This window comes from Phasianus colchicus, chromosome 1, assembly GCF_987193195.1.
Source record: "Phasianus colchicus chromosome 1, bPhaCol1.hap1.1, whole genome shotgun sequence".
NCBI lineage: Eukaryota > Metazoa > Chordata > Aves > Galliformes > Phasianidae > Phasianus > Phasianus colchicus.
This window is the reverse complement of record NC_143436.1, coordinates 70,148,512-70,175,379: the sequence shown is the minus strand read 5'-3', so window position 1 is coordinate 70,175,379 and position 26,868 is coordinate 70,148,512. Positions and strand designations below refer to the sequence as shown.

Below are 26,868 nucleotides of genomic sequence, written 5' to 3'. Positions count from 1 at the left end.
CTACATGTTGAAACTCTTTCCTGTGCTATTTGTGTTTCAGTGGTTTCTCTATAAAAATGCATGGCAAAAAAACATTTTCTGAAGTGCCAAAAGTTACAGACACGACTCTCTTTTATATAAAATCACATCACACTTCTAACTTCATATTGCAATAGAAAATCAAGTACTCAAACAGGTTTGACAACATGATCAAGTTCAACCACTGCCTAACATGTCCATCACTAAACCACGTCCCTAGGTGCCACATCTACATATCTTTTAAATATTCCTAGGGATGGAAACTCTACCACCTCCCCGTGCAGCCTGTTCCAATGCCTAACTGCCCTTTTCATGAAGAAATTATTTCTGACACCCAATCTAAACCTCCTTCTCATGCAACTTAGGCTATTTCCTCAGGTAGTGGTCCTAAACATATTAGACAGAGGATGTTCTTGCAATCATATTTAATCACACAAAATGCGTCCCCAGGACTGGGACTCGCTAAAAAACTAGGACAAGAATTTTCTAAATGAGACACGAAAGCAACAGACAGGAGCAGCCCAGCAGCATGAAATCAGAATAATGGAGAATTATTGTTCTGATAAAATTTTTGTCAAAGTTCATACTCACCCGTACAACCACCACTTGTACAGACACATGTTCAGGCAGTCGGATGGGAGCCCGGAAATGCATTGCCAAAGCTACCAGAAGGTGAAGAATGGAAATCAAGTTCTTGCCATGGATTGCTGCAGGGAAAAGCAAGCAAACAGAAGAATACTGGCATCTTATTTTAAACAAACATCTCTGGGGGAAAGGTGGAAGAACTGAAAAATGTCTACAGTGAAGATTATCTTCTTTCTTTTTTCCTTCTCCCTTCTTTTTCCTAAATTAACAAAGGCAGCAGAGCCTAGATTCAATTCTCTTTAGGTTACGTAACTAATTTAGGAGTCCAATCATTTCAACTCCCTCTCTAGTCAGTGAAATAAGAACAGTCAGAATCAATCACTTTTCTTCCACTGTACTGGAGAATTCTGCTTTTAAAAGATGTTCAGAGTGTTAATACATGCTTTCCTGGCTGTAAAAGACAAACAACATTCACTACCTCAGTGAAACATCTTCTCAAACTCCATTCTCACTTTTGGATCATAAATGGCCAACCTGGAACGTGGGGCACTTTCTGCTTGGCCTCTTAGAAACTACATCTTTAAACAGGACAGTGTAGTGGCCAGAAGGCTTAGATCACCCTCTAGTAATTGAATGACTGCTGAATTTCTCATATTTGTAGGATTCAAATTCAGGAAGCAAACAAATAACTTTCTAATAAAAGCATATGCTTAAAGGAATAGCATTCCAATTATTCCATAGCCACATATGCCTGTCTCTAAAGTCTACAGAAGGTGATACCAGTTACAATTCACACATGGATTTGGTAATATTTTCCATGCAAATAAATACCCTATTATCACACAATCCTTGTCTGTGAAGCGGAGACAGAAACCATAGAAATGTCCTTACAGTCAACGTTCCACTTGATTGTCCAGCCATGGGGTCGAAGTAAATCATGGACAGCTTCCAGGACCGTCTGCAACTTTTGTTTCTGACCAATCTCAGACTGAGTCACTTCTGCCACATTGAGTTTACGGTCAGCCAATTTTTCTGTATTTGAAGAAAGCGACAACAAAATGAAACATGCAATACCAGATTGATAAAGGAGCTGGGTGGGAATAACAAGTGCAGAGTATTGGGGATCAGAGCTGGGCTCTGCTAGAAATTTCCCAACAGAATGATTTTCCTCAGAAAGCAAAGCAACTGAAAGCAAACCTTTATCAAAGTGTGTCAGTTCCAATAGACCCTGCGACAGAAAACAAGTAAGGTCTGGCAGAACACGCTCACCAAGCAGGTGACAAAATATTTAGTAACTTTAAGACAGGGAACGAGTTAGCACTAATGGTTACTGTGCCTCCTGTTTTCTTTCATTGCTGAAAAACATTTGGCATAACACAGCCTTCCCTACACAAGGAACTTCCATCAGTTTAATGGACTTTTCTGATAGTTGAAGTTAAGTTTGGACAAAGAAGGGACAGGCTGGAGTGGACATTTCTTCAGCTTGATTAATTCTATTTCGGGCTAGCTGAATTTAAACTAAAGAATATGTGCCTCTTCAAGCCATCAAGAAAGTCATAGATTCAAACTGATGTACTGGAAGTGATTTAAAGTAATAAGCAAGCAGGAACAATATTGTCGTGTTGTCATAATATTGTCACAGTTGATTACTCCCAAAAATGAACTAACGTTGCATTATTTTCTAAAATGACATAACTAAAATTTTAACTTTTTTTCTATGATAAAATTATTTGTTGTAAAAATCATAGATAAGCCACTTTTCTCTTTTTCTGCACTGTGGCCTTTGCCAAAGAGGCAAGAGTCGAACGTCCTTCTCTCAAAGAAGAGAGCTGAGGAAGGTGGGATAGAGTTTTCCATCCACCATAGCAATGGAAACTGCTGATCTCTTTTCTCTCCTCACTCTGAAGAAAAATGGTCAAACTTACTGCGCTAGCAAGTCAGGACTGGATGAACATATAACAACTAAGTATTCCAGTCTTTAAAACAAAAAAATATTTCATCAAAACCTTTTTCACAACACAGGATGGGCTGGAGAAACATTCTGAAGTTGTTAAAACATACTATTTCAAAAATAGAAACATTTCTGGTCTCAAGTTCAAGAAAGTGTTTCTTTTGGACATTTTACACAGCTGTATATATATTTTTAAATGTCAGAAATACAGCTTTACTTTAATAACCCAAACAGAAGAGATTTGCAGGTTATCAATTCATGAATGCTTTCAACATTTTGATGATTTCCATCAATCTAAGAATTTGTTATCGGTATCTGAATAATCTTAATGGAAAAAATGTTCCTTAGCCAGGATGTCTGTGAGCCTTTTTTAAGCTGGCTGCCAAAACATGTAAGCATTATTTTAAATTATCTTAAATCTTTTATTAAACAAAATAATCTATCCTACAAGATTCATTTTTTTTGGTCACAAGTTATAGCTCCAATCCATTCTCAGCCCACATGAACTTCCAATCAACAAGCAGAAACTAATTTCCCTTTACCCTGACACCAAAAGCACTACACTACCACAGCCTCTCTCATTGGCATTACTTGTACTTTGTTGATAAAAATCAACCAAGCAAGGAGCCCTACCTAAATTGTTCTGATAATCATTTGCTCATCTCTCACTTCAAACAGCTTCAAAGTAACCCCACTGACAAGCTGTTGTCTTTCATCTGCCCATCAAGGCAGATCTTTCTGTCTGTCCATCAAGACAGATATTCTTGAAATACCTCTCACAGACAAGAAATGGTAACTGCTACTTGAAGTTTAATAACCCTACTTGTTGTTAGCCTTTCCTGTAGGCAAAAGAAAAGAAGACTTTGCTGTAAAACTGAGGATTGTCTTAATCATGAGGCCTCAAGCATCAGGAGCACACCGCCAGGCGTGACAAGCTTTGCTGCATCTCGCATCACTGAGAGGGCATGAAGATGAAAAGTTTCAGGAATAAGTCTTGCTGAATAAATCAAGAGACCACTGAAAAATTCATGTTGAGACAACACCACACTGGGGCTGAGCTTCAGGCCAGGGAAGAAGCATTTGCTCTCCAGTGAGAGGCCAAACAGGGAGAACATAAAGAAAAGTCAGTCTAAATAAAAGTCTCAGGCCTGCAAGATGTACATGCCCACCTCTCCTCCTGGATAAGTCCAACTGGTTATGCATGTATGGACAACAAAGCACTTTCTAAATGTATGCAGGCCTGAGGGCAGAAACCACGGCCTCCACAGAGAGCACTGATTTATTAAAGTTCCCAATGACAAATGGCTCCAATGAAATAAACTACCATCTGCCAGAATACCAGCATGTATATATCCAAAGCACCATTTTGCCCTCTTATTATCCTCTGACATGAGACTGATGTCACACACTGTCTATTACCTTCAACAGTGAGACAAATTTGCAAATCCATTTCCACTATTTTTCCCTAAACCCCAGAAAGAACTTGGAGCAGTGTCAGCTTACCCCAATTATTTCAAAGAGCTTCCAGAGAAGATGCAGTAAGAAGGTGCACACACCCTGGTGTTAAGATTGGCAAAGCAACTCACAGAGAGATTTAAGTAACAGTGAAAGACTTGAGCTCCCTTGTCTGAATGCCTTTATTTAGGAGTACGGCACCAGAGCAACGGTCAGCTGAAAGTTCTCTTACAGTGACATAAGCTACCAGATCCTATCCCAAACTGGGAACAGTTTTGTATTCACACAAATATTGCACACAAGTTGTTGTTTACAAGTTTTAAAAGCTTATGTTTGCCAAAACACTGCATGCATTTTATTTGAGGAATATGAAATTCAGTAAGTAGCTTCAGTTACCACCAATAGAATTAGCATCACTAAATCCTCTTTCTCTACTCTGACACTTATATCCCACATCTCAACCCTATTGAAAACTATTTCAACTACTGAAAACATGTCATAAGCAGACAGCTCTCAACTTACTTATTTGTCTCCAAGAAACAGGGGGGATCTACAATGACTACCTGCAGCTCCAAGTTTCTTTGCTGAAAACACCCTGGTAAACCACTACATTATCATTCAGCTTTTCTTGGGTTTGATTCTTGTAAAAGCACACACTGCAAAGATGCAAAAGGACTGCAAAATCAGAACTGCTTAATTAAGTATATATCCTTATGTACCATTTGCACTTAAAATCAAATTGTGAGTATGTGCCTGCTGTCAAGCATTCTTTTTTTTTTTTTCTATTCCTAAAAGTAATTCTTTATGAACTCAAAAAAACCTCTCAGCCCAAAACTTTCAGGAACAAACTATGAAGACAAAAGTTTGGACCATGTGGCTTCTGCTTGATCTCCTCTTCACCTTTTTTTCTGCCACATTTCAGCTCTCTGGACTACTACTTGTTCCCAAATGAGCTACCTAAGAATGATCCTCCCCTTTCAAAGGAAAAGTGCCTGAGAAGAACAGATGAGAAGCTGACACTGTAGCTATCAGTAAAACAAACTGTACCCTCAGTGAGACAGTGAGTTACTGCACAGCCTCATTACAGTACACATCTTTCAAAGGGTTTAATTTGGGGCTTCCTTTCACTTTCTGGAGCCACCTTCTCTTGTGTGAACTCACCTAGTAGCTTCTGCAGTACCTGCCCATCATAAAGGTCCTCTTCAAGCTGTTTCACAATGATTCTCTCCTCCACCAGCACATCGTTAATCCAGTCAATTAGAACCTGGGAGTACAGAAAGAGGAAGCAAATGTCTAAAAACCACCAAAGTATGTTCCTTCAGGCAGTAACCAGGAACAGAAAACAGAACAAGAATAACTATATTTGTGTATTCCTAAGTTACAGAGACAAATAAATAAATGTTTTTGCTGTTACTGCTTTTATTTCAGGTCTAGCAACATGGCAATTCTAGTGCCCTGTATTTCTTTGTACTATATCTTCTTATTGCACCAATTCTAAAGCAAGTAGTAACCAGTAGCTCTGTAGCAACAATCTTTGCCAATATCTAGCAAACCTGCTCTCCATGTCTCAAGCCTCATGCCTTACCTGTTTTAAGTGACCAGCAGGCCTGCCAGGAGATGACAACAGACCCCTGAACCTGTAAGGCTCCCAGCACTCCCACTGTCATTTCTGAGTAGTCACGAGTGGTAGGGAAGAGACAAAAGCTTCAGAGGGGCAAAAGTGAATGCTCCCACTGAGAGGAACTAAACACACTCATTAGGGAAATTATTGCTATTAAGCAACTAGGCATTTTAACTTCAGGTATTACAAAATACAGAAGTCTGTAATTATAATTTTGGTCATCTGGGCCTGATAACCATTCTGCAATACACGTAAGTAACAGTCCCCATACACTGGCAACCATAACTATCTGCAAAACAAGAACTAACATAAAAAAAAACTTTAAAAGTTAAAAAAAAAAAAAAAAAAAGGAATTGATTTAAGTTTTCAAGGTGCCAAAGATAATAACTTCCAAACAGTTATGGGAAAAAAAGCATTGACTGAAGTTGGCAGTAATGTTTTCCTCCCATTTATTATTTGGAAAATTAAATGCCTTTTGTGAAATAATACAGTTCTGTGGGAAGAGATGTCAACTTGTGTTGCTAAATCCTTGGCTCATAAGGGCAGAAGAATATCACCAATCACAGATATGAAAAATACAAGCAGAGCCGCCTAAAATAATGTGCCTCAATTAAAAAGCTTTGGTTTTTTATTTGCTTCATACAGAAGGGCTGCTCTGAAAGTAATTCCTCTTACATTATTAAGTTGGTCCATGATGTCAGAGGCAGATGTTTGTGATAATGGCAGCAGAGGTTGAACCTTCTGTATGGGAACTGCTGAATCACAGCCTGAACCTGAGGTGAGCAATGAGTCAGCCTTGGGAGCACAGGTGAAGACAATTCTCCTGTGCTACTGTAAGGGATGGAGCCTGGCTCCACTTCTCCTAGGCCCCATTTAAGAGCTGACTACCACTGGGGAAGGATCTCTTCTGGAGATGCTCCTTTTGGATCTTCCCAGCGAGCTAAGGGTGAGCTTTTCATCCATTCTTCTTTACTGTGATAACCTGTTCAGCTTAACTTTTCTGTGTATTTCTTAATTATAACATCTATATATTCATTGATTACAGACCTTCCCACCAACGTTCTTTTACATTTTGCTTCTGCGTGACAGATGGCAGAAGAGTGGCAGGCTGAGTAAGTAGCACCTGATATGGAAGTGCAAATGAAGCAAAAGTGTGTCATTGAATTCTTGCACGTGGAGAAAATTGCACCCAGTGGCATTCACTGATGCTTGCTGAATGTTTATGGAGACCAAACAGTGGATGTGAGCACAGTGAGGTGGTGCATATTGGCAACAGCAATGTGAAAGAGAAGCCATATTCTGGACAGCCATGCAGACTTCTGAGTGCAGCATGCAGGCTCTTGTTCATTGCTGGTGAAAATGTGTAGTTAGTGGTGGTGATTATGCTGAAAAATAGCATTATGTAGCTGAAAATATGCTCTATCAAACAGTGTTATTGTGTTCTTTGTATTCATTGTGGTGTTTGTGGAAATATATGTGGCATTACTTTTGGAGCAACCTATGTAAAACTGTGGATTCTTCAAATTCACTCTTTGATTTGATCCTATAATTCTGCCTCTTGGCAGTTACAATAGCTAAGAACTTTGCTCTATTTTAATATTCAAGAAATTACGAAATAAAAGGCAAAATAAAGGACTGCACTGAAAAACATGTCTTTTCATGGAGACATGAATATTTGACTATGTAGGTTACAAGGATATTTAAGTCTTGCTCTGATGTCACAGGTTGATAGAGACATCACATGGAAACAGAGAAAAACATCAAGATGATTAATCTTCCTGTATTTCATCTTCTAGCAGTTCTTGAGATGCCTCTTCAGCTGTCTCTATAAACTCTCAGCTGCTCATTTCTCTTCTAGATTTAAAGCTTTATGGCATGTCATCTACCATCAGGAACAGGGCAACCAGACTTTGCATTTCTTTTGAAAACCTCTAATACAACTAGAGATTACAGCCAGCAAAAGCCAGCTGCAAGAAGATGCAGCCCAAATAAAGCAACAGAACTCTGCTCTGCAGGTGGGAAATCATGACCACATTTGGAGAGAAAACTCTTATTAACTATTTTTGTCTCTTTCAATCTTTTTCTTTTTTTCAGGGGACAGAAGGACATTTATGGCAAAGGGCTGAAGAGACAGGCAAGTTTTTTTTTTTTAAAAAAAAAAAACTGCCACAGCTGAAAGACAAGAAAGAAGGCCTCAAAAACTGTTCACCAATGGTACCGAAAAGCAGCTCCTAAATAATAAGACATCACCTCAAGAAATTTCAGAAGCCCTTCAATGAAGTGATTACCCAGTTCTGAATTGACACAAATTTTATACACACAGACATCAACAGAAAACCAAGGGAAGAAATCACATTTATAGATTTGCATCATCCATGAGATTCGAAGAGCAAATTTTCAAAAAAAATCACCTAAGGTTCAGCTGAAACTATCAAATGACAATCAAAATCCCTTTAAAATCCTAATATGAAGATGCCAGATTTCTGTTTTTGTAGAAGACTTGGGATGCTAAACTATCTGAAACCTGTAATTAATGGACCACTTTTTCCTGTGCTGAGTAGTATTGCAGTCAGAATACTGAAAACGTCAAGGAGTTTAGGAAGTGCTTCCAGACTTTTATTTTAATGTAGGAGTGAATCTTCAAGACTAGGTAAAGAAGAATTACAAAGAAGCTTTGAAAATACTGTGATATAGGTACAGGTTGTTTAAAAAAATGGAAATACTTACAATATGTATAATTAAACATCTCTGAGAAACTTAATGCTGAAAAACACTTGACAAAAATTACATTCCAAAGATACAAATTGTATGAGGTCTAGCCATAGTTATTTTATTGTTTTAATAGAGTAACACCTGAAAGAAAAGTATCCCAGAGAACATTCTGGCTGTTTTAGTACTCAGACTACGGATCCAGCTCTGGTAGGAAATTGAATTTGCAATTTGTATTTAGGAATAAATAAATAATCCAAGTATTTTTACAGCACTGGAAGACTGACAAATGTTGCAATCAAAAAAAAAAACCACAACCCCCAACTTCCCAAAATTTACTGTCTTACCTCTTAATTTCCTGATCATGTCTTAATTAGGGGCCTGGAAAATCTTTCTGCACTTATTTTTATTTCTATTTTAAGTTTTGCAAGGGATATAAAGCACTGTTTTGCTGACTGAAATGACTAATGCAGAGAAATACTGTCTGACTCTTTTCTCACGAAGTCAATGCTCCAGATCCTTGTAGCTGCTCTTTCACGCAAAGAGAGAAGCTGAAAGCTTTCAAGAACCTGAATGTCTAAAAATCTAAACAGCTTGACATAGGCAGGAGTACTTGGAGGGAAGCAGACCTAAGGCACAGCCAGAGTTTTTTTCCAGTGAGTGAGAATATGCTCAACTAAGTTAGGGCCATATTTGCTGCATTAAATAAGAGATGTAAACAGGTACACTGCAGAACTGAGGAAAAGCTTCACTGCAAAGCTTGTTGTCCCACTGTCAGCCCCTGCAACATGCCTCCCCTTACATGTAATGACTTGGTGAAGTCATCACCAGATCCCACACATCGCTAGCAATCTTCTGTGTACCTAAGGCTCACCCTGGTCAGCACTTGGAGACTCACAAAGCAGCATACAGATACACAGTGATGCTTATGCCTCTTAGCCACATCACATCTTTAAAAAAAAATCTGCTTTTCTATGTATTCAGGATTAGCACTGATTTTAAAACTTTAGTGTAATATTCGCACATCCTGAAAACCATGCCTGCCTTTTCATGCAGATCCACGCTCATGGAAAGCATCTCAGAACTGTAACAAACGCTCAGGCATGGGTGCTTATAGTTCTAAAATTTCCAGTGCTGCTCTAAATTTTGACACATCCACTTATTACATCACTTTTGGCCAAATGCATATGTCTGATTAAATCAGCCACGGTGTATTACTAAACGCTGGATCGAAAACTGAACTTTGTTGTGAGGGAGACAGTTGAAATTCAGAAGTGGTAGAAATCTAGAAGTAAAAATGAGTCTTCTGCCTGGCTATTTGCTTTTTAATTTGTGCAAGATGGGTTTTCACTTCAAACTTCACTAGCTTTGTGAAGTGTTTTTGTTCTACAGGCTGGCTACTCCCACAGCAGTGAGGCACATTCAGAGTTAATGTGCAGAGTTCAAGGGCACAAGGACCCCATGGCCACTGCTCCAACAGCAAAGAATAACATGAAAAACAAAGCAAACTACATGAATGAGTCTGCCACAATGGAAAAACAGGAAACCCACTCACCAAAACAGCAAAGAAAACCCTGATTTTAATGACTCTTTTCGCCCTTGACTTCTGGGAGAATTAGGAAGCACAGATCAAAAGTACAGAAGTTTAACTGACTTTAGGGTTGAAAATGGAAATGAGCATCAGAAATTAATATTCGGCCTTGGAAACTACACACAAAGCACTGCCAGGCCTGAAAGGAAGGAGAAGGCTTCTTTTTAAAAGCAGACTAGTGAGCTTTTAGGAAGCAAGGTTTCATTTAGTTTTACTTGAAACCTTGGTCATTCGTCACTTGACAAATAAGTGACAAGGAAAAGAAGCTCACACATTTCAGACACTAGAAATAAAGTACTTTTTGTGTAAATTATTTATACATATAAATAAAAACACAACTCCTCTCTTTCCCTGACCTGAATTTTCAGCTTTGGATCTGTTCAGCCGTGCCCCAAACTGTATTTACACACAGGGCACATGTGAAGTGATGAAGAAAAGGCTGCTGGCCACAGAGATAACTTATTTGAACACATCAGAACATATCACTTCATACTGACAAACTGTCAACGAGAATACAGTGATATTCTCTTTGTGATATGATAACAGTGATATGATAACAAACAACGCTTTAAGGCATCATTTCAGTTACTGATGATTTTCATATGTGCAAGAAGATTTGAAGTATGTATTTTTGCAACCTCAATTAAGCAGCCTTCTGTGAGGTTATTCACTGTATATCTGCTTTAGTACAAATGAGAAATTGGGATGGTTTTTTTTTTTCTTCTTTTCTTTTGGTTTCTGCATTACCACAATAGTACACAGCTTTTCTCCCAACAGCTCTGCCAAAATCACTTCCAAATGCTCACAAAAGCTTGTACAGATTAATCCACTACGCATATAATTCCTATGACACCAGGCCTAGCAGAAATTAAAACAATATTTTGTGGAGACAAAGAGATATCACAGCAGTGTCAGCAAAAGATATCTCTGCTTCCTCTTTGCACTAAGTTCCACCTACCCTAACTGCATGTGGCTGACAGGGGAACAGAAACACTCAAAATCAGTGATGGCAAACCATTGGCATGTCATACGATGGTGCTGAAAGGGATTTGGGCTGGCACCAATGAAGCTTAGTCATATTGCCAAATTTTAAAAGGCATCAAGCCCTGTTTCTGCTATTGACACATTCCTGTTAGAGGGGAAAAGACAGAGAACCACTTCGCACTATAAAAACCCCAATCCATTCAACTCCTTGATGCCTTGTTATTCCATGGAGATCTTTGATTTCAAGCTCTGTGGGGCCCAAAGCCTCTTCTATTGGCTGCTGCTGTGGAGCACTTAATGGGGCGAATTCTTGTCTAGCACTGGAGCTCCTGGAAAACTTAACCAAGGAACACAAAATAAAGAATAAATTGTTGTGTGTGTGTGTTTTCTTCTGTGGCATAACATAGGTTTTGCCAACACAATTTAAACCTCTCCTTGCTTTAACAGATTCACACCAACACTGTATTAAAGGTTTCTCTGCTAAGCTTCTGTAAAAACTCTGAGAGGTATGCAAATGCTTATAAATTACTTAAACCATATCGTTTGTCAAGTATGCATTCCACAGGACACATCTCCTTCCTTGGGGGATGATCCCAAGGAAACCAAGCTGCTCCTTGCATCAGCTGCTCCAGTTTAACTGGTAGTAAGTTACCCTCACTACATGCAAGTGCAAACTGATGTACTGCAGAATCACACTCCAGTTCAGTACATTTGAAACACTCAGGCTCTAGGTCTGATTTTCACTCCTCCTGAAGGTTTTCAGCCTTTCAAAAAAGAAAAGTATAACCTTGATAGACTACGACATCCAGGGAAAACTCACCACCTCATATTAAATTCAATAGCAAAATTTTCAATTTAAAAGCAATGATGATTTCACTATCAAGTCTCCTGCATCACAGAGTGCATTTGGTTCCTTTACTGCAACAACTCTTACTCATCTGAATTATTCATTACAGTATTTCTGCTCTATTAGCAACAAAACCACAGTGTATTTTGAAAGAGTGATGCAAGGCCACTGCACTTTATGGAAGAATTAATGGATTTGAGAATTAACAAAAAAAAAAAGAATGTGCAAATTCACCTAATTTAAAAAACAGAACACATCCCAGGTAAATTAGAATAACAAAGAAAATTTGAGGGCAACTCCTTGCTAAACTCCCCTTGATGTGGTTTTGTAATCCTAAACACATCCTTGTAATGTTAATAATAGATCATTCCACTTGTTTTAAAGATTTATCAGATGAACAGTTTGCTGAGACATTTTGTGAAGCATTTGCTTGTAGATAGAGCGAACATGGTTTCCTGAAATGAATGTGTTGCAATCCAGTCCTCTGTATGGAGATGGACACACTATCTGAAGTTTTCAGACACATCTAGCTACAGCTGCATTGTTGTTTCCAACAAAAAGATATGTATTTTTTAATGATGTTAAATTAACAAAGAGAAATTGCAGCAGGAATCATAAGCGAAAACACTTCTTATAAACATATCATATTTGTTCAGAAATGCCAGCACTTGTGATCAAATACCTGGCAGAAACTATAAGCACTGCCAGAAGGGAAGAAGCCATACATCACAACAGCACAGCTGGGAACACATTATCATCATGCCAGCATCTTGGGCAGGTGTCCCCAGCCACAACACACACTCAGGACACTGTGGCTCCTGCCCAAGCCTATGGTTAAACTATTGGCTACTTCCTACCTCTTTGCCACATAAAATATAAATACAAGGATAATCAAGAAAAGGAAAAAATAAGAGGCAGAACTGTGTAAAACAAAAGAATCAGAGTCACTTTCCACATTCAGGGCAGCAGTACTGCAGAATGGATGTAACCCTCTGCTCCAAGAAGCCACTGAAAGCAAAACTGAAGATCTAGGAGAGAGATGACTCTTTTCACAAATGTCAAGTCAAAACAGTAGGAATTACATAAAAGATGATCAGAACTAACTCTGATGGTTAAGAACTTGTAAGCAATTGAATTACCAGGTTGTTAGTTCGCAAGTTCTCATGGAAGAGCAAATCACTGTTTAGCTTAATGCCTTCTTCTTTGCATATACAATGGCTTCAAAGTGTACACAGCTGTCCATCAGTTCACTCACCCGTTAGTCTTTGTCCATGCCCTGGAGACCAGCAGGTTACTCAACACAAAAGCTAAAAAATTCTAATGGCTTTAACTAACAATTTGTGGGAGGATTCTTTCCCTTTTTCTTCTTTTAATACAACAAAATACAGGCAAGAAAAATAGCAGTGTCCCCTACCACACGCTTGCTCATTTTGGTCTGACTTTTGCCTTCTCTGAAATCTCTCTAATGCTTTCCAAGGCTCTTTCCTTGTTTTCATAGAGATAAGAAACCTAGATTTATGTGCAGTGACCTGCAGGTAGATCCATCTTAAGTTCTGAGCCTCACTTTAGTAATCAAAAGAATATAAAAATGGGCAGTAGAGCTGTACTCCATAACTGCCATGGGCACTCTGACCTTCAGCCTTTTTTTGTTTCTCTCATTGCTGCTTTTAGCCTTACTAATACCATCCTTGTCTGTCTTTAGTTTTCACAGACACACTTCAGTAACAAATTGTTCCTTCTTAATTGTATGCTTGGTAACCAGCATACAACCAGTAAATGATTTTGGCTCAGTAGTTAAAGATTTTAAGAAAGACAAAGAACTAATATCCTACCTTGATCAGTTCTTTGAACTTAGGATCTTCTTTTGAGTTAGGATCAATCATAGTGCGTTCCTCATTCTCCTCTGTCCAAATAAAATGGGAAACTAGTTAGAAGAAATGTACACTTGAAATACTGCAACAATTACTGCTCATGAGGTGGCCTGTCAGCTGATACAGAAATGACTGTGTCCAGTCATCAAGCTGGCAGGGGAATATCCAGTGATCAGAGTGTTAAGCATTTTTAGACACAGAAAGATAATAACTTCCTAAAATAAGACTGTTTCCACTGACCTTCTCCAGCTCAGAACACATCAGAAAAATCACCATCCTCTGCATTCTGTGGGGCATGGTAATATTAACTTTCCTCTCTCTCCTCAATTTATATGTAATTTGTTTTTTAAAAAACCTTTCCTAAACTGCACGACCTTGAAAAAGCAAGCTTATAACACTACAGCTGCTGAGACCTCGGCTGACAGTTTGTGCTTCCACATTCTGCTTCCCTGAAACCTGGCACATAGCAAGGGTCACATGCACATGGCCCTGGGTGTAAGAACTACTTAACATCTAGGAAATGAAAGTGACCCAAATTTACATCAGTTCAACTTATGTTTGGAGGAGGAACATAAAATACATTTTTCATGTGAATAGTCTATTTCTTCCATTACTGAGAGATGGAAAGATCTGAGAAATACTTTCCAATGGCCAGCAAAATAACCACAAGAGGCAAGAATGTAAAGATTAACATTTAGGATGGATGACTCAATACTGAACAACTGGAAGCAAAATCAGCTTAAGCTCAGTAAGGCTAACAACTAACCAACTTGTGGCAGAATTATCTTTACAAAAGCATGTATGGACAGATACATCACATGCATGTATAAATGCTCCTGTAGATATGGATATTAATATTTAAGAAACACCTGGTGCAATCTCATATTTTGAATTTTGCTGCATGCTTTCAAGAAGTAGACCTCTCCCTGCACCCCTCATTTAGTAGTCAACTGACAGCTGTGATCTAAGTTAGATCTGTTCAAGCAAACAGCAAACACTGCCTACTAAATTATCTATAGAACCCTTAAGTTTATCTTGAGAAGTAATACAGAATTCTACCTTCTGTTTGATTTCCCAATTCCTTCCTGCATGACAACAAAGGAGAATAGGTGTTTGGTATGACCAAAGGTCAGCTCAGTGCTACTTTGTATTGAATAACTCTTTAAAATCCAACAGTGATCCATCTACAGTGCCTTGCTCTTACAGCAGCATTTCGGTCCCTTCCCTAACCAACAGGTAGTCTTACAGCAACTCTAATCACAGTGCTAGACTTTATTACTCTCAGATGACAAATATAATACTCACGCTTCAGATAAACTATACTGTCTAACTGTGTTACCTTAGGCTTTTCCCAGCCATTTGGGTTCAGTATTCTGCAGTGTCCCTATTCTTTATTAAAAAAAATAAAATAAAAAATAAGATCCTTCTATCCAGACACACCACAAATTTCCAAAAAACCTACAGATAAACCTTTTTCTTTTTCTGTTGCTTTTTTTCCCCATTCCTTTACTTCCCCATTGCTGCCTGGGATGAGTCAAGAAGTCTTGGTGAAAGGAAGTGGCACCCACTACACACCCAGAAACTTCTAACTGAAATCCTGAACAAGATTTGACCCATAATGGTACACAATTCACCACAAAGTTTTGTTTGAGAATCAAATATAATCTATAAAATCTATAAAATTATGCTGTTTAAGAGACTTGGTAGGGAGGGGAACTGGAATTTAAATACTTATATTCTTTCTACAAAGCATTGCTTGCTTCACATATTTTCATCCTAATCATATTTAATTACTGATTTCAGCATCATAAATGCTGATTTGTTGCTTATCAGATCCCATTTTGCTGCACCATCACTTAGAATAGGCAAAAGTAACTAAAGTAATAACACATAACATTTAAGGACAGTAAAGCGCATACGTTTGAGTCAAGGCAGTTTAATGGTCCCATAGGAACCACTCTTCTGCTATAGACTTTCTGTGAATTGATCCTTCAGTTCCCCACCTATAGGTGTAAAGATACTTCTTTACCAAAGGAAGACGTCTGTTAGGAAAAATAGTGAGATGTCCTTGGACATTCACCCAGTGAAACTGAAGCAACTCTTAAGCAGACAATCCCAGCACTATTTTCCATTTAATTCTTTGCAAAATTGCAACTTTCTGTTTGTTTTCTGGATGATCAGAGAAGAATAGAATTCCTCTGCAAATTCATCGAGCAAGTCAATTTTCCTATAAACTACCTACTTTAAGAACAGCTGCACAGCTGGCACTGCTTTTTAAATTCCATTTTAGACTTTCTAGTTTCTAGTCAACAACTGACATTCAACAGTTCCCAATTCTCCCACTTTCAATTGGGAGCAATCTGTAATGAAGAGCAAAGCAATCAATATGGGGTCACAGTGGCCACCTTCATTAGTAATTGCATAGTCAAGGTCTGTGGCATACTGTACCTAAGAGAGTATCCTCTGGATGGATGTCGACAGCACTTGGGTTCATTGGTGCATTGATAGCATTTTTACCTTCTTCTTGCAGGTCACTCACTGAGGAGAAGGGAAAAATAGAAAGACTGAAATGAATACGAAGCTTGCAGATATGCAGAGGTAGAAGAGACATAATAAGAGCAAGTATCTTGAAGATCCATTTCAAAATGAACCCAAATTTTACAGAATGAAGGACTGCAGCTGCAGTGGAAAATAAAATCCGAGGAACATCCATCTACAGCTTCTTATTAAATGGAGTTGAATCACCAGTCTACCAGCTGAAAATATTTTGGAAAAAAATCAACTCTGTAGTAAAAGTAATGTCTGAGTGCTTCTTTCTCCAGAAGGAAGGGGTATGAGCTGCAGAATGGCCCAATCTAGAGCAGACAATTAACTGTAAAATCTAATTCATTTTTGATAGCACTACCACCACTCATTACCACTTTTTCCAACGGCAGAACACAAGAGTCACTATTTGCTACTGGCCTCATTAAAAGCCTCAGAGAATCCTACCAAATAATGAAAACATGTTTAATTCTTGCATTGCCAGTGGCTGAAAAATAGATGTAGCATGGTCTGGTGAAGACAAATTTGGAATCTTTCACGCTCCCAAACATACAGCTCTCAGTTTGGAAAGTTGGTAGGGAACCCTGCATCATTAAGAAGGACATTAAAATACCTCCTTACATAATGTCACATGGGAGTAACTAAACCAATTGCTTAGTATCATAGGACTTAACAGTAAGGAAAGTTCTAGCAGAACTATAGTATTTCTACGATCTCTGAGGTTTACCTCCCCTTAAACACAGAAAACAACTGCTTACAGTGAACCTTTAAAAAAACATGCATCTGAAACAGGAGATACAAAGAGACAGCAATAACTCATTCATTAAGTGACAGTTCTGTGTAAGCAATGGCTAAAAGCATTTGTGCATGGCCTGCGCTCTACACTGCACAGCTTTTGCAAGGGGAGCAGAGTAAAGTTCACAACTGCAAACTGAACACAGCATCTTCAGGCTGAGATTTAATCACCTGATTAAACGCCATTGTTAAATAAACACTTAATTGCCCCTTTCATGCATTCATTCTTAGTTTGGGAAAGCTCTCCAAAGGTCAGGGAGCTAAGCAGCCTCTGTCATCAGGTCAAAGAGCTTTCAAAGCATGCCCTACCCTGCCCTGTTTGCATGTTCCCAACTCCAGCTTCTTCCCTCAAGCAGCTCCTATAGGACCTGCCAACAGGAATACAGCCACAAGAAAACATAAGAAAAATTATGTGGAAACTGGCTACCAGAGGTGAATATCTTTAAAGCCTTCTTTTAACTACAAATGCCCACGTGCCACTTAAAATCACACTTCTTTCTAGATATATCTTTCTTATGATTCTTACAGCTTTTCTTCTATCTGTGAACATCAACTGTTCAGTAAGGTCAGGGTACTGGTTTACCTAGCATTCTACAAATGCAGTAGAGATTTCCTAAGCTTCTCAGGGCCAGGAATGCATGCTATGTGCTACAGAAACAAATTACTGCATACACCTCAAGACATAAAAATTTTAAACGCAGCTGAACTGTTTTTATGCTCAAAAGTTCCATTATGTTATACTTGCTCATTTTTTTTTAATATCAAGAAGAACCCTTCTTAACACAAATCTCGTTCTTCAACAATAACAGCAAAAAAAAACATCAATACGGATGTGTGTATTAAGCCCCTACCCTCAACAGTCCCTCATAACATGGAGAGCCACATAAAACCCTCGGACTTGCCTTCAAACCCAGCGAGGCTCTGCCCCAATAGGACCAGGGCATCCTCCCCTGCTCCATCAGTAGCAAGCCTCCCAAATCCTGCTGCCCAGAGAGCCTGCGTTACAGGGAGCCTGTATGCCACCTCCTTAGCTTAGGAAAAGATTCCTGCTGGAAATGTAACCTCACATACCTCCTTTTTTGCGCCGCTTACACAGAAGTCCTGCCATGTTGCCCCTTCCAGCACCCAGAGGTCTGTCACACGCATCCGCAGACAAATGGCACGGATGGGCTGAGTGCTGAAGGGGCAGCAGCAACTGGACGAGAGGCTGACGCCTCGAGGCTGCCAACGCCTCGTTAATTTGGGCCCAATGATATCAGAGCAGGCACTCAGATAGCTCTCAGCTGTCTGGTGGAGGCAGGCGCCAGAAGAAGGGAACAGGCACCCTGAGACTAGCTCCCAGCAAGGAATCCTCCCTGTCTCTGTCCCTGTCACTTCTGCAGATGGCCAAGTGCCTGGGGTGGCTGGCTGCTGGCTGCCCAGGGCAAGGACACTAACAGTCCTTCACAGACAGCATTTTCGGCACTTTCTCTGCTAAGAGTTTCCAGTGGCCAGATTGGCAAATGCTAGCCTCTGCAACTTACCAGAAACAGTATTTTCAGTGTAAGGTTTATACTTACAGTAAAGAAAGGAGTTGCCCATGCAAGAGCACATTTTAGTGGTAAATCAGAGTTGGACTTGCACATCAGCCACACTAAGCCCCACATGGGGTACTGCTGCTGCTTCTTGCCTGCTATCCACCTGCCAATTCACAGACCCTCTTCTTTTCCTCTGCCCTTTCCTGCAAGAAATGTTTTCTCCTGTTGCACTGGAGTAATTCTTTGTCTGCTCTCTCAGTGAAATCTGCATCAAACATCTTACTCTAAAGCCCAATAATTCCATTTTACAGTGCAGTCAGGAAACCTGCATTAGGGGGCAACAGCAGAGGCAAGAGATGGAGCACAGACAGACACTGTGACTGCTTAGCCCAGACTGGTTCCAGCAGCTGGTCTGTTTGCTCCAGCAGCACAGCATGCCATGGCAGACATCACTCAGTCATGCCAGCAGATCTCCTGCGAGCTGCCCTAGCACCCAGGAAATAGTCTCCTGCTCACAGACAGTGTGCCCCTGCTTTGACTCCCAGCACAGGCTCTGCTAAATGTTTACAGCCTTAAGGTAACACTGGCTGACAGTCTAACGACCAAGCTGTGAACCTGCACAGGGCAACCCAGGTGTAAATACAAGTCCAGAAAGACAGTGCCTTGGAAAGAGCTTTGGCAGAACTAGCTGGGATTCCTCCCAGATGTCTGGCTTGGGATCCCCCTCTCTGAGCTGATTCTCAACTAGCAGGCTAGGCATCCCAAGTCCTTTGGGCCCTTGGCAGCCAGCTCTAGCAAAGTCCAAATGCAGTGATGGATGGGCAAATGGCCAAGGCGTTCAGCCAAAGCCCCTAGTATCTCCCTCATCCAGAAATTCAAATTCAAAAGAAAAAGGTCACTTCTCCACCAGTCCCCTGGAAAGCAGCAAGGGCTTCCTGGCAGCTCTCTGACGTTTTAACAGTCCCTGGCAGTACCAGCAGTCAACACAATTTTTGTCACGGCAGGAGCTGCACTGGCCTTTCCAAAAAATTAATATAACAACCAGACTGCACACATACATGCAAAACAGCACTACATCTGTAAGCCAGGCAGGCTGTGTTGGTGCAAGGGATTAAATGCAAACTGCACAGAACAGCAGCAATCAGCTGCAGGATGCTGGAAGCACCACCACGGCTGTCAAGCGTCTCTCACAGCAGAGAAATGACCTTTAAAGTCAGCAGGAGCATTGAAAGAAGTCTATGCTTTCTTCTTTTTGAGAAGGAGCAAACATGGCAACAATTTCATCCTTTTTTCCTTCAACTTAATAATTCTAGTCTTATATATATATATAAACAACATAGTGCAGTTCACCTCTTAAGTTTTTACTGGTCTCTGCTTTGCTATTCAAAAGCCATCCACAAGCTTCAGCCTCTTACAAAAGCAAATGCTACTTAATTTTAGCCCTGGTTATTTCTGACTGCAGGGTTCAGTCTCCCCCACAGAAAGCAGCAGCTGCCACAGAACCATCACAGGGCTCCGGGTACACTGCTTTCCTTCTAACTCAACCAATGCTGAGCTCTCTCCTCAGCACTGCTGGACCACAGCTTTTACATTTTATACTTTCATCTCGTGATTAAACCCTAACTTTGGAAGCTATTGTGCTGCTTTGTTACTCTTGGCTCCACTATTCATGACTTATTCAAGTAACTGTCATCCTCTTTGGTACAAGCAGCATGCAGAAGGGAAACGTGCACAGATTGTACAACCAGCACTGCACAGAAGGCTCTTCTCATGCCCCCAGAGTCTTACTGCTCTTCACAGAGATAGAACCAGGACCAGGGGTACTTTTTCAACCAGCCACTTGTTCGCCTGCATCTCATATCCTGAGAGTTCTGAAAACTGGAAAGTCAATATAAAACTCCATTGGTACCCTATGCAGACCAGTGTCACAACACTCCTTCCCTCCTCCAGAGGGATGTACGCACCAGATAATTCCTCCTAATGGAGCAGCCAACATTAAAAAAAAAAAAAGATAGTTTTGCAAAAACTGGTATTTCTCAAGAAGACTGCTGTACTGGCACATGTCAAACAGTCCCCAAGCACAGTGTGTGGAAATACAGTGAGACTCTTTGTCTCTGTTCTAGGGATGAACCACACACACAACTCACCAGCCTCTGCCGCATTTCAAATCGCTTAACATTTACAAAAGGCTCTGAGATCTTTTGATAAAGACTGCAAGAGAAAGACAAAGCCTCCGTTAATTACAACAGTGAATTAATAATCCCTGGGCAGATCAAAGGGAAAGACTGCTTCAAATCCACATAAAGGCACTGCACCAAGGGACTGCATTCAAAACAGAGCAGTAATAAGGGAAATTATTTGTATGCCCCAGCAAGCAAAAAAAGCACCCACAACAGCCAAGCTTTGCCACTTGTAGAAACTTAAAGCTAAAGACAGCTTTTGGAAAAGTGCTGTAATAATCCTTTTGTAATAATCTCAACAAGCAAAGTTGTAGATACGGACAAGTTAAACTTACAAGGATGAGCGTGGCCTATTCGGTGACTGCCTGAACAAAGATCACCCGTATTTTTGTCAGTGTTAAAACACAATCTGTTGCAATGTTAGCACAGGCAGTATTTTCAGCCAGTCTGAAACCTTTACAAAAAACTGGAGCTTTGTTTTGTGCAGGACAGTGAAATACTGTTCTCAGTTTTTCTACCTTGAAAATTCTTACCTAGCAAGCTATTTTTAGTTGTGGTGATGAAAAAAATATTGCATTTTTGGTGGGTGACACCTGTGTTGAGACAATATCAACATTGCTATGGCTGTCCTAAGCGAGCTATTCATATGTAACACTACCCCAGAATGAGGAAGGCAACCTTACGGGTGGGAAGACATAACCTGGGTGAGAAGAGCTCCAAGCAGACCACAGCAACCACAAGCAGCTTACAACACTGCCAGCACTGGCAACTCTACACCAAATCAAACAAAATGAGGATCTGTTATTACTAAGCAGAAAGATTTTTAGCCATAATGGCAGGTCTCACTTTAATGCATCAGGAAAGCTGAATCTTATATAAAGCCAGCTGTTGCCTGCTGAACCAGTTCTCTGCTTCAACTCAAGGTTCTGCACAGCCCCGTGGATGCTAACACAGGTGCTGCCATGCCAGAAGGAGCCTTCTGCCCACATCCAGCCACAAACTGCACTGTGAAACCTCCCCTCAGACTTATCAGCTGTAAGCAACACAGCAGCCAATTGACAAGTGCTGCTGTACTGCTGAATAACAAAAAATGACCCCTATGCAGGTATTAATTTGGCTCTGGTAAAACCTGACAAAACTGGAGCTGACCTACAGCTGCATAGGCACAGATTGACAGTGGTAAAAGCCAACGTAAGCCCACAGTATCAATGCAGAGCCACTGAGTACATCTTTGGGTTTTTCCAGACCTATCAACCCTCCTCCAGTTTTGCAGCTGCACAGGACAAGGCCAGAACTCGTCTATTTTAGTGCACTTCTGCTTCGCTCATCCAACAAGCCTAACACCGACTCAGTAAACACTTAATCAAGAACTCAAAGAAATAGGTTCTGTAAGGCAGAAAAGCAAGATGCATGCTTAAACAGAGCATACAGAGAGCTGTGGAGCTAAAACAAAAACTCCACCTTGGGACTCATCATTTCTGCAGCAAGTCCCTGCTTCCTGTTTCCTTAATTATCGCGCTGAGCCATGCTTACGTAGCTGTCTGCACTGGGCAGGCATGCAGGCTGCCAGCAGAAGGGCACTCCAGACTTCGCTTCCATCCCATGCTGCCACACACCCCTTCCTCTTCAAGCACATAACCCATGCTACGACACAGCATGGGCACAGTGTGGCTGAAAACTAACCAGATGAGACAGGGAAAAAATAAAGTTAAATTTCACTGTGCAGATACACAATGGCTGAATAGAAAAACGTGGCAGAAATAAGACTGAGGAAAAGAATGATGTTTTAAAATATTTATAAAGCTACAGGTCAGGTTTTCAAGTAAGAAAAGGCACTGTGTCTCCACTTTCACATACAAAAAAAGCCCTTAAACAGTTCATGCAGCAGACACTGCTGGACATGCAATTGAGGCAGCCTGGTTTGCTGACAAATACAGTCATCTGGCACAGCAAGACCAATCTGAGCACGACATCTTGCATCCTATTACAATCTATTTTCCCAAACATAAGGCTCCATTATACAGTCAAGATCTCTGACAGACAGAATTCAGTACAGATTCAAGACACAGCTATGCACTCTTGCATCCTGCCTAATTTTCCAGTGGAATCAATTCACTACAAGAGTATTGGGAGCAATGCACAGAGAAGGCCAACAACAGCCATGAGGGACGACTTTAAAACCCTAGTCCTGAGGAAGAATATTAATCAAGAAATGCAAGCCTGTACACCCTGGTACTTTATTTTTTTCTACCAGTTCTGTAGGAAACACTGTTAATTTTGCAAAGCTTCACTGTCCCTAAATCTGTGTCCTGGACTAGGCAAGCCTCAGACCAATCATCACCATTCTATTTTAAAAGTGACAAGAGTCTGTATCTGTTTAACAACATACATGCACACGTCTGCCAAACAGACCTAGTGGAAAGACACTTTCTGAGGATTACACATTTTTCTATTTAAAGCCAGACTCTATGCACCATGAAGACATCAGAATCACTCTCCTCTTCATCCAGCTCTCACAGTTTCTTTTCCTACTCCAAAGAGACCATGTATGCAACCACCTCAGCTAATAAAAATATCTGTAATAAGGCCACATGGCAGCTATAATGGATAAAACACCATTTCTTTTTTCCATTTCATTATTGTTCAACTACTGAAAGAAAGAACTGAAGAAGGAACTGGAATTCCAGGAGTCAGAGCAACTTGCCTATTTTATAAACAAAACATAAACTAAACTATATCTGATCACCAGACAGGTTTCAGGGACTGTCAGGAAGCCAGGTTGGAGAAAAAAATCACTGAGAGGTAAACCTGAATTCCCAAAGATCCTTTCAGCTGCGCCTGAGGAAGCCAAAACCAGAACAACATGCTAAGGCCTCCCTCCTGAGCCTAAAGGCTCTGGAGCAAAGTCCGCAGCTGGCGTATGGTAACAAATTACATGTCCAGCACTTATAATTAGAAGCTTTGCTGTGCAGATGTATGTTCTCCCATGAGGAAGTGACAGTGATTTAAGCGCCCAGAGCTCCAGGCCAGCACACACTGCCAGGTGTGTATGTTCTCTCCACATCTGGCTTTCAGAGCAAGACTTAGATTCAAACTACGTAATACTAAAACCACACGTATTAGCCATATTTCTCCACTTTAATTATATCTACATTATGACACAGAGAAGTTAAAAATAAAAATATGTTATACATATATAACAAGGGAAGTTAAAAATTTTGTCTCACAGCTTTCTACTTTGCCAGCAAGAGCAGGCTGAATGCACTTCACCTCAGAGAGATCCCCTGGTCACTGACCTACAAGGTGCACAATACTGAGTTCCTGTTTCCCCTCCACACTCAGCCCACTCCCAAAGGCAAATAGGGGTCACTGTCATCCACATCAGTCAGGCTTGTTTAGCTCCCTTGCCCACAGCCCAGGGTGTAGTGGTGGGGTTGGTGTGTACTGTCCCTGGGCAGCCTGTCATGCAGCAGAGGCCTCAAAAGCCAACCCAGTGCTCACCCTGCCCTTCACCTTCTCTCCTCCTAGCTACCACACATCCCATACTTCCCTCCATCTCCCATCCTCAGCCTAGGGAAGAGCCAGTGTCATGTCTGATGACTACCAAAGGCACATACACCATAGTCACAGGGGTGGCACATAAAGCAAGGGCCACTGCACGTATTTGCCCTATACTGAGGGAAAAACCTGCTGCAGACATGCATACTTTGCAAACTGCAGCCAACGGCTCTGACAACTGCATCACATGATTTTGCAGTGCCCTGAGGGAGAAGCTAAGCTTCATCAGTAACAATGCACACATACAGCACATTTCACAGTGCAGACAGAGAATATACAAGAGAGTGGATAAGCAAACATAAAAGCCACCACACCAAAGAGTGCATGGAGCGTGGTGCAGAGTAAGGCATCTTTCAGCAAACACCATGACAGACACTCTGTACCATGACAGAATCCATACCATCAATCAAGTCCAGACTAGCGTGGGTTGATAATAGGTCAGATCTTCCTCTGGAGCCACGTGGTTGACTTTTAAACTGCTGCTTTCTTCAACCAAACATCTATCTGCACAAGGAACCTGGATGTTTGTGATAATGAGCAGAGGTCAGTGCAAAAAAAGACACCATCTCCCCTTCCTTCCTTTTTACCAGCTTTCTGGCCTCCAAAAGCAACTGTGAGGAGTTTGAGGGATGGCCTTTAGCTTGCTGGTACAGTGAAGACCAAGACTCACTGGCATAAGAGCACAGAAAGACTAAAAATGGAAAGAGAGTCCAGGGTTATAAGAAAAGGCAGAAGCCTTCAGCGTTATCAGCAGCAGCATGGGCAACAACAAAAAACAGATTATGCCACATGAAGAAGACTCTTCCTCCTTATTTGTTCTTGTCATATATCTATCTATCAGTACTATTATTTCCCCACTGACACACCATTTTCCAGGAACCCCAATAGAGACCACCCCTCATAGGTTTATGCTGGCAAGTCAAGACTTCTAGTGGTGCCCCAGAGATCTGACCACATGATTCCCTTTGAAAACAAAAAGCAAATCCCTCACCAGCAGCTTTCAAGTACCAGCTACAGTGCTTATGCAGCCTGCAAACTTGAGGCTTCTCAGTTGTGTTATGGTGACTGTACACAGACTGCACAAAATGTTCATCTCAATGAAATAGCAAAACTCTTAACTGTTGAAACACCAGTCCCTCTAACCAGCAGATTCTGCCTCTTGCTGGCCTCACTGCAGACCATATAACCTCAGATCCCTTAGCAACAAGTTGTTCAGACACGCTTCTGCAATGAAAAGAGCTTGCCAGCTAATCTCCCTGATCTTCCAACATCAAGGTATGATCTAAAACTCAAAGCACTGCGCTGAAAAATTTGAGCAGCTTCTTGTGTTTTTTGGATCAGCTGGCCTGTAGCAGTTCTTAAAATACATATGCATTGCTATGCACAGCTATACTTAGTCTTCTAGATTCCTGTATTGCCGACGTGCAAAATCAGTAGGGTATACTTGTATTTATAAAGAGATCTGAAGTACCACAACTTTTAAAGAGAAAACAAGCACTTAAAACAGTGTGATAACAGGCACTGCAGAGCACAGCCTAATCTCCCTGCACAGACCCACCAGCAGGATCAGGGATCCTCCATTCACATTGTTCAGCAAACGGCGTCTGCACAGACTTTGCATGAGGTCACGCAAAACCCTGCAGCTCCCCCGCTCCATATCAGCTCCGCGTGCAGCCCTCCATACATCAGAGTCTCACAGGGCTCATCCATATGCTCCTCATAACAGAAACTGCCAGATGCCTGCGTGCGGAAGTCTCTCCCAAGATGTCAACATTAACAAACCCTTCAGAAGAAATGAAGAGAAACAGATATCGCTGGACAACTGCCTTGAAGTGAGGTAGCTTAGCTTTTAAGGAGAAAAGAAGTCACTCTCTAATTCCTTGCATTTGTATTTCTAAGAAACTGAAATCTGGCTTTGGAAAACTAAAAGCACATATAAGCACTTTGCGTAGGTTTTATGATAAAATATACCAGCGTTCTTACAATTAATTTTATTTTAATGGTTTTAACTTCAAAAATAAAGCAATTTTAGAATGTCTGGTTTTGTTATTCAACAGCAAGTCACTTTTTTTTCGATCCAGATCACAGAGCAGCAGAGCTATTTTGCATACTCTAGCTGCATCCCATCTGGAAGAAAAACCTTCAACTGTAATTGGAAACTCTACTGTGTCAGTGAAACGCGATGCCTAAAGTTGTGTAGGACAAACCATCCTCGCCTTGACATGGTTACAAGAGTAAAACATGCTTTTTTATGACACTGTTAAAAAGATTATTCTTGTGCACGTTAAGTTTTTCTTGGTGGAGACACTGACATAAACTATCTACAGTAAAACGTCTGCCAGAAGAGAATACTACATCAGAACTGAATCAGCAAGACAAGACTGAAGACTGATCTGGTCAGAGGCACAAATGAGCCCTACAGGAAAACTCAGCAATTAGGCTGCAGGTTCTGACTGGAAATTTAGGACTCTTTTCTGTTGAAATTTACAGTAGAAAGTTCAACTTGAATTTGCTTATGTCTGCACACATGGATGTGTATGCATTATCTAAAAAGGTATGTGGCTTCAATATTGTTGAATTCTTCCAATTCTTCCAATTCTTCTCTTTAAAAGCAAGTAATTCTGATTAACCAGCATCCATCT

General features: G+C 40.6%; 1 protein-coding gene and 1 long non-coding RNA gene across 4 annotated transcripts in view; one reads left to right on the top strand and one right to left on the bottom strand.

The window, feature by feature from the left end:
* Positions 1-26,868, bottom strand: part of PARVB (parvin beta) — a 62,563-nt gene that overhangs the window by 29,291 nt on the left and 6,404 nt on the right. The window contains exons 1-6 of one of the 3 annotated variants that reach the window (XM_090147067.1): positions 24,627-24,743; positions 16,081-16,170; positions 13,594-13,664; positions 5,171-5,273; positions 1,495-1,635; positions 610-725 (exon numbers count right to left, since the gene is read on the bottom strand). In XM_090147067.1, the coding sequence (XP_090003193.1) occupies positions 610-725; positions 1,495-1,635; positions 5,171-5,273; positions 13,594-13,664; positions 16,081-16,126 (477 nt within the window). In that variant the 5' untranslated portion in view covers positions 16,127-16,170; positions 24,627-24,743. Of the gene's footprint in view, positions 1-609; positions 726-1,494; positions 1,636-5,170; positions 5,274-13,593; positions 13,665-16,080; positions 16,171-18,042; positions 18,196-24,626; positions 24,744-26,868 lie in introns of those variants that run through there. The other 2 variants (XM_090147075.1, XM_031597224.2) reach the window with 2 other exon arrangements.
* On the top strand, positions 6,010-9,057 carry LOC116231447 (uncharacterized). The gene is made up of 4 exons (XR_004167460.2): positions 6,010-6,576; positions 6,676-6,742; positions 7,489-7,645; positions 7,725-9,057. It is a non-coding gene; the product is annotated as an uncharacterized LOC116231447 (long non-coding RNA).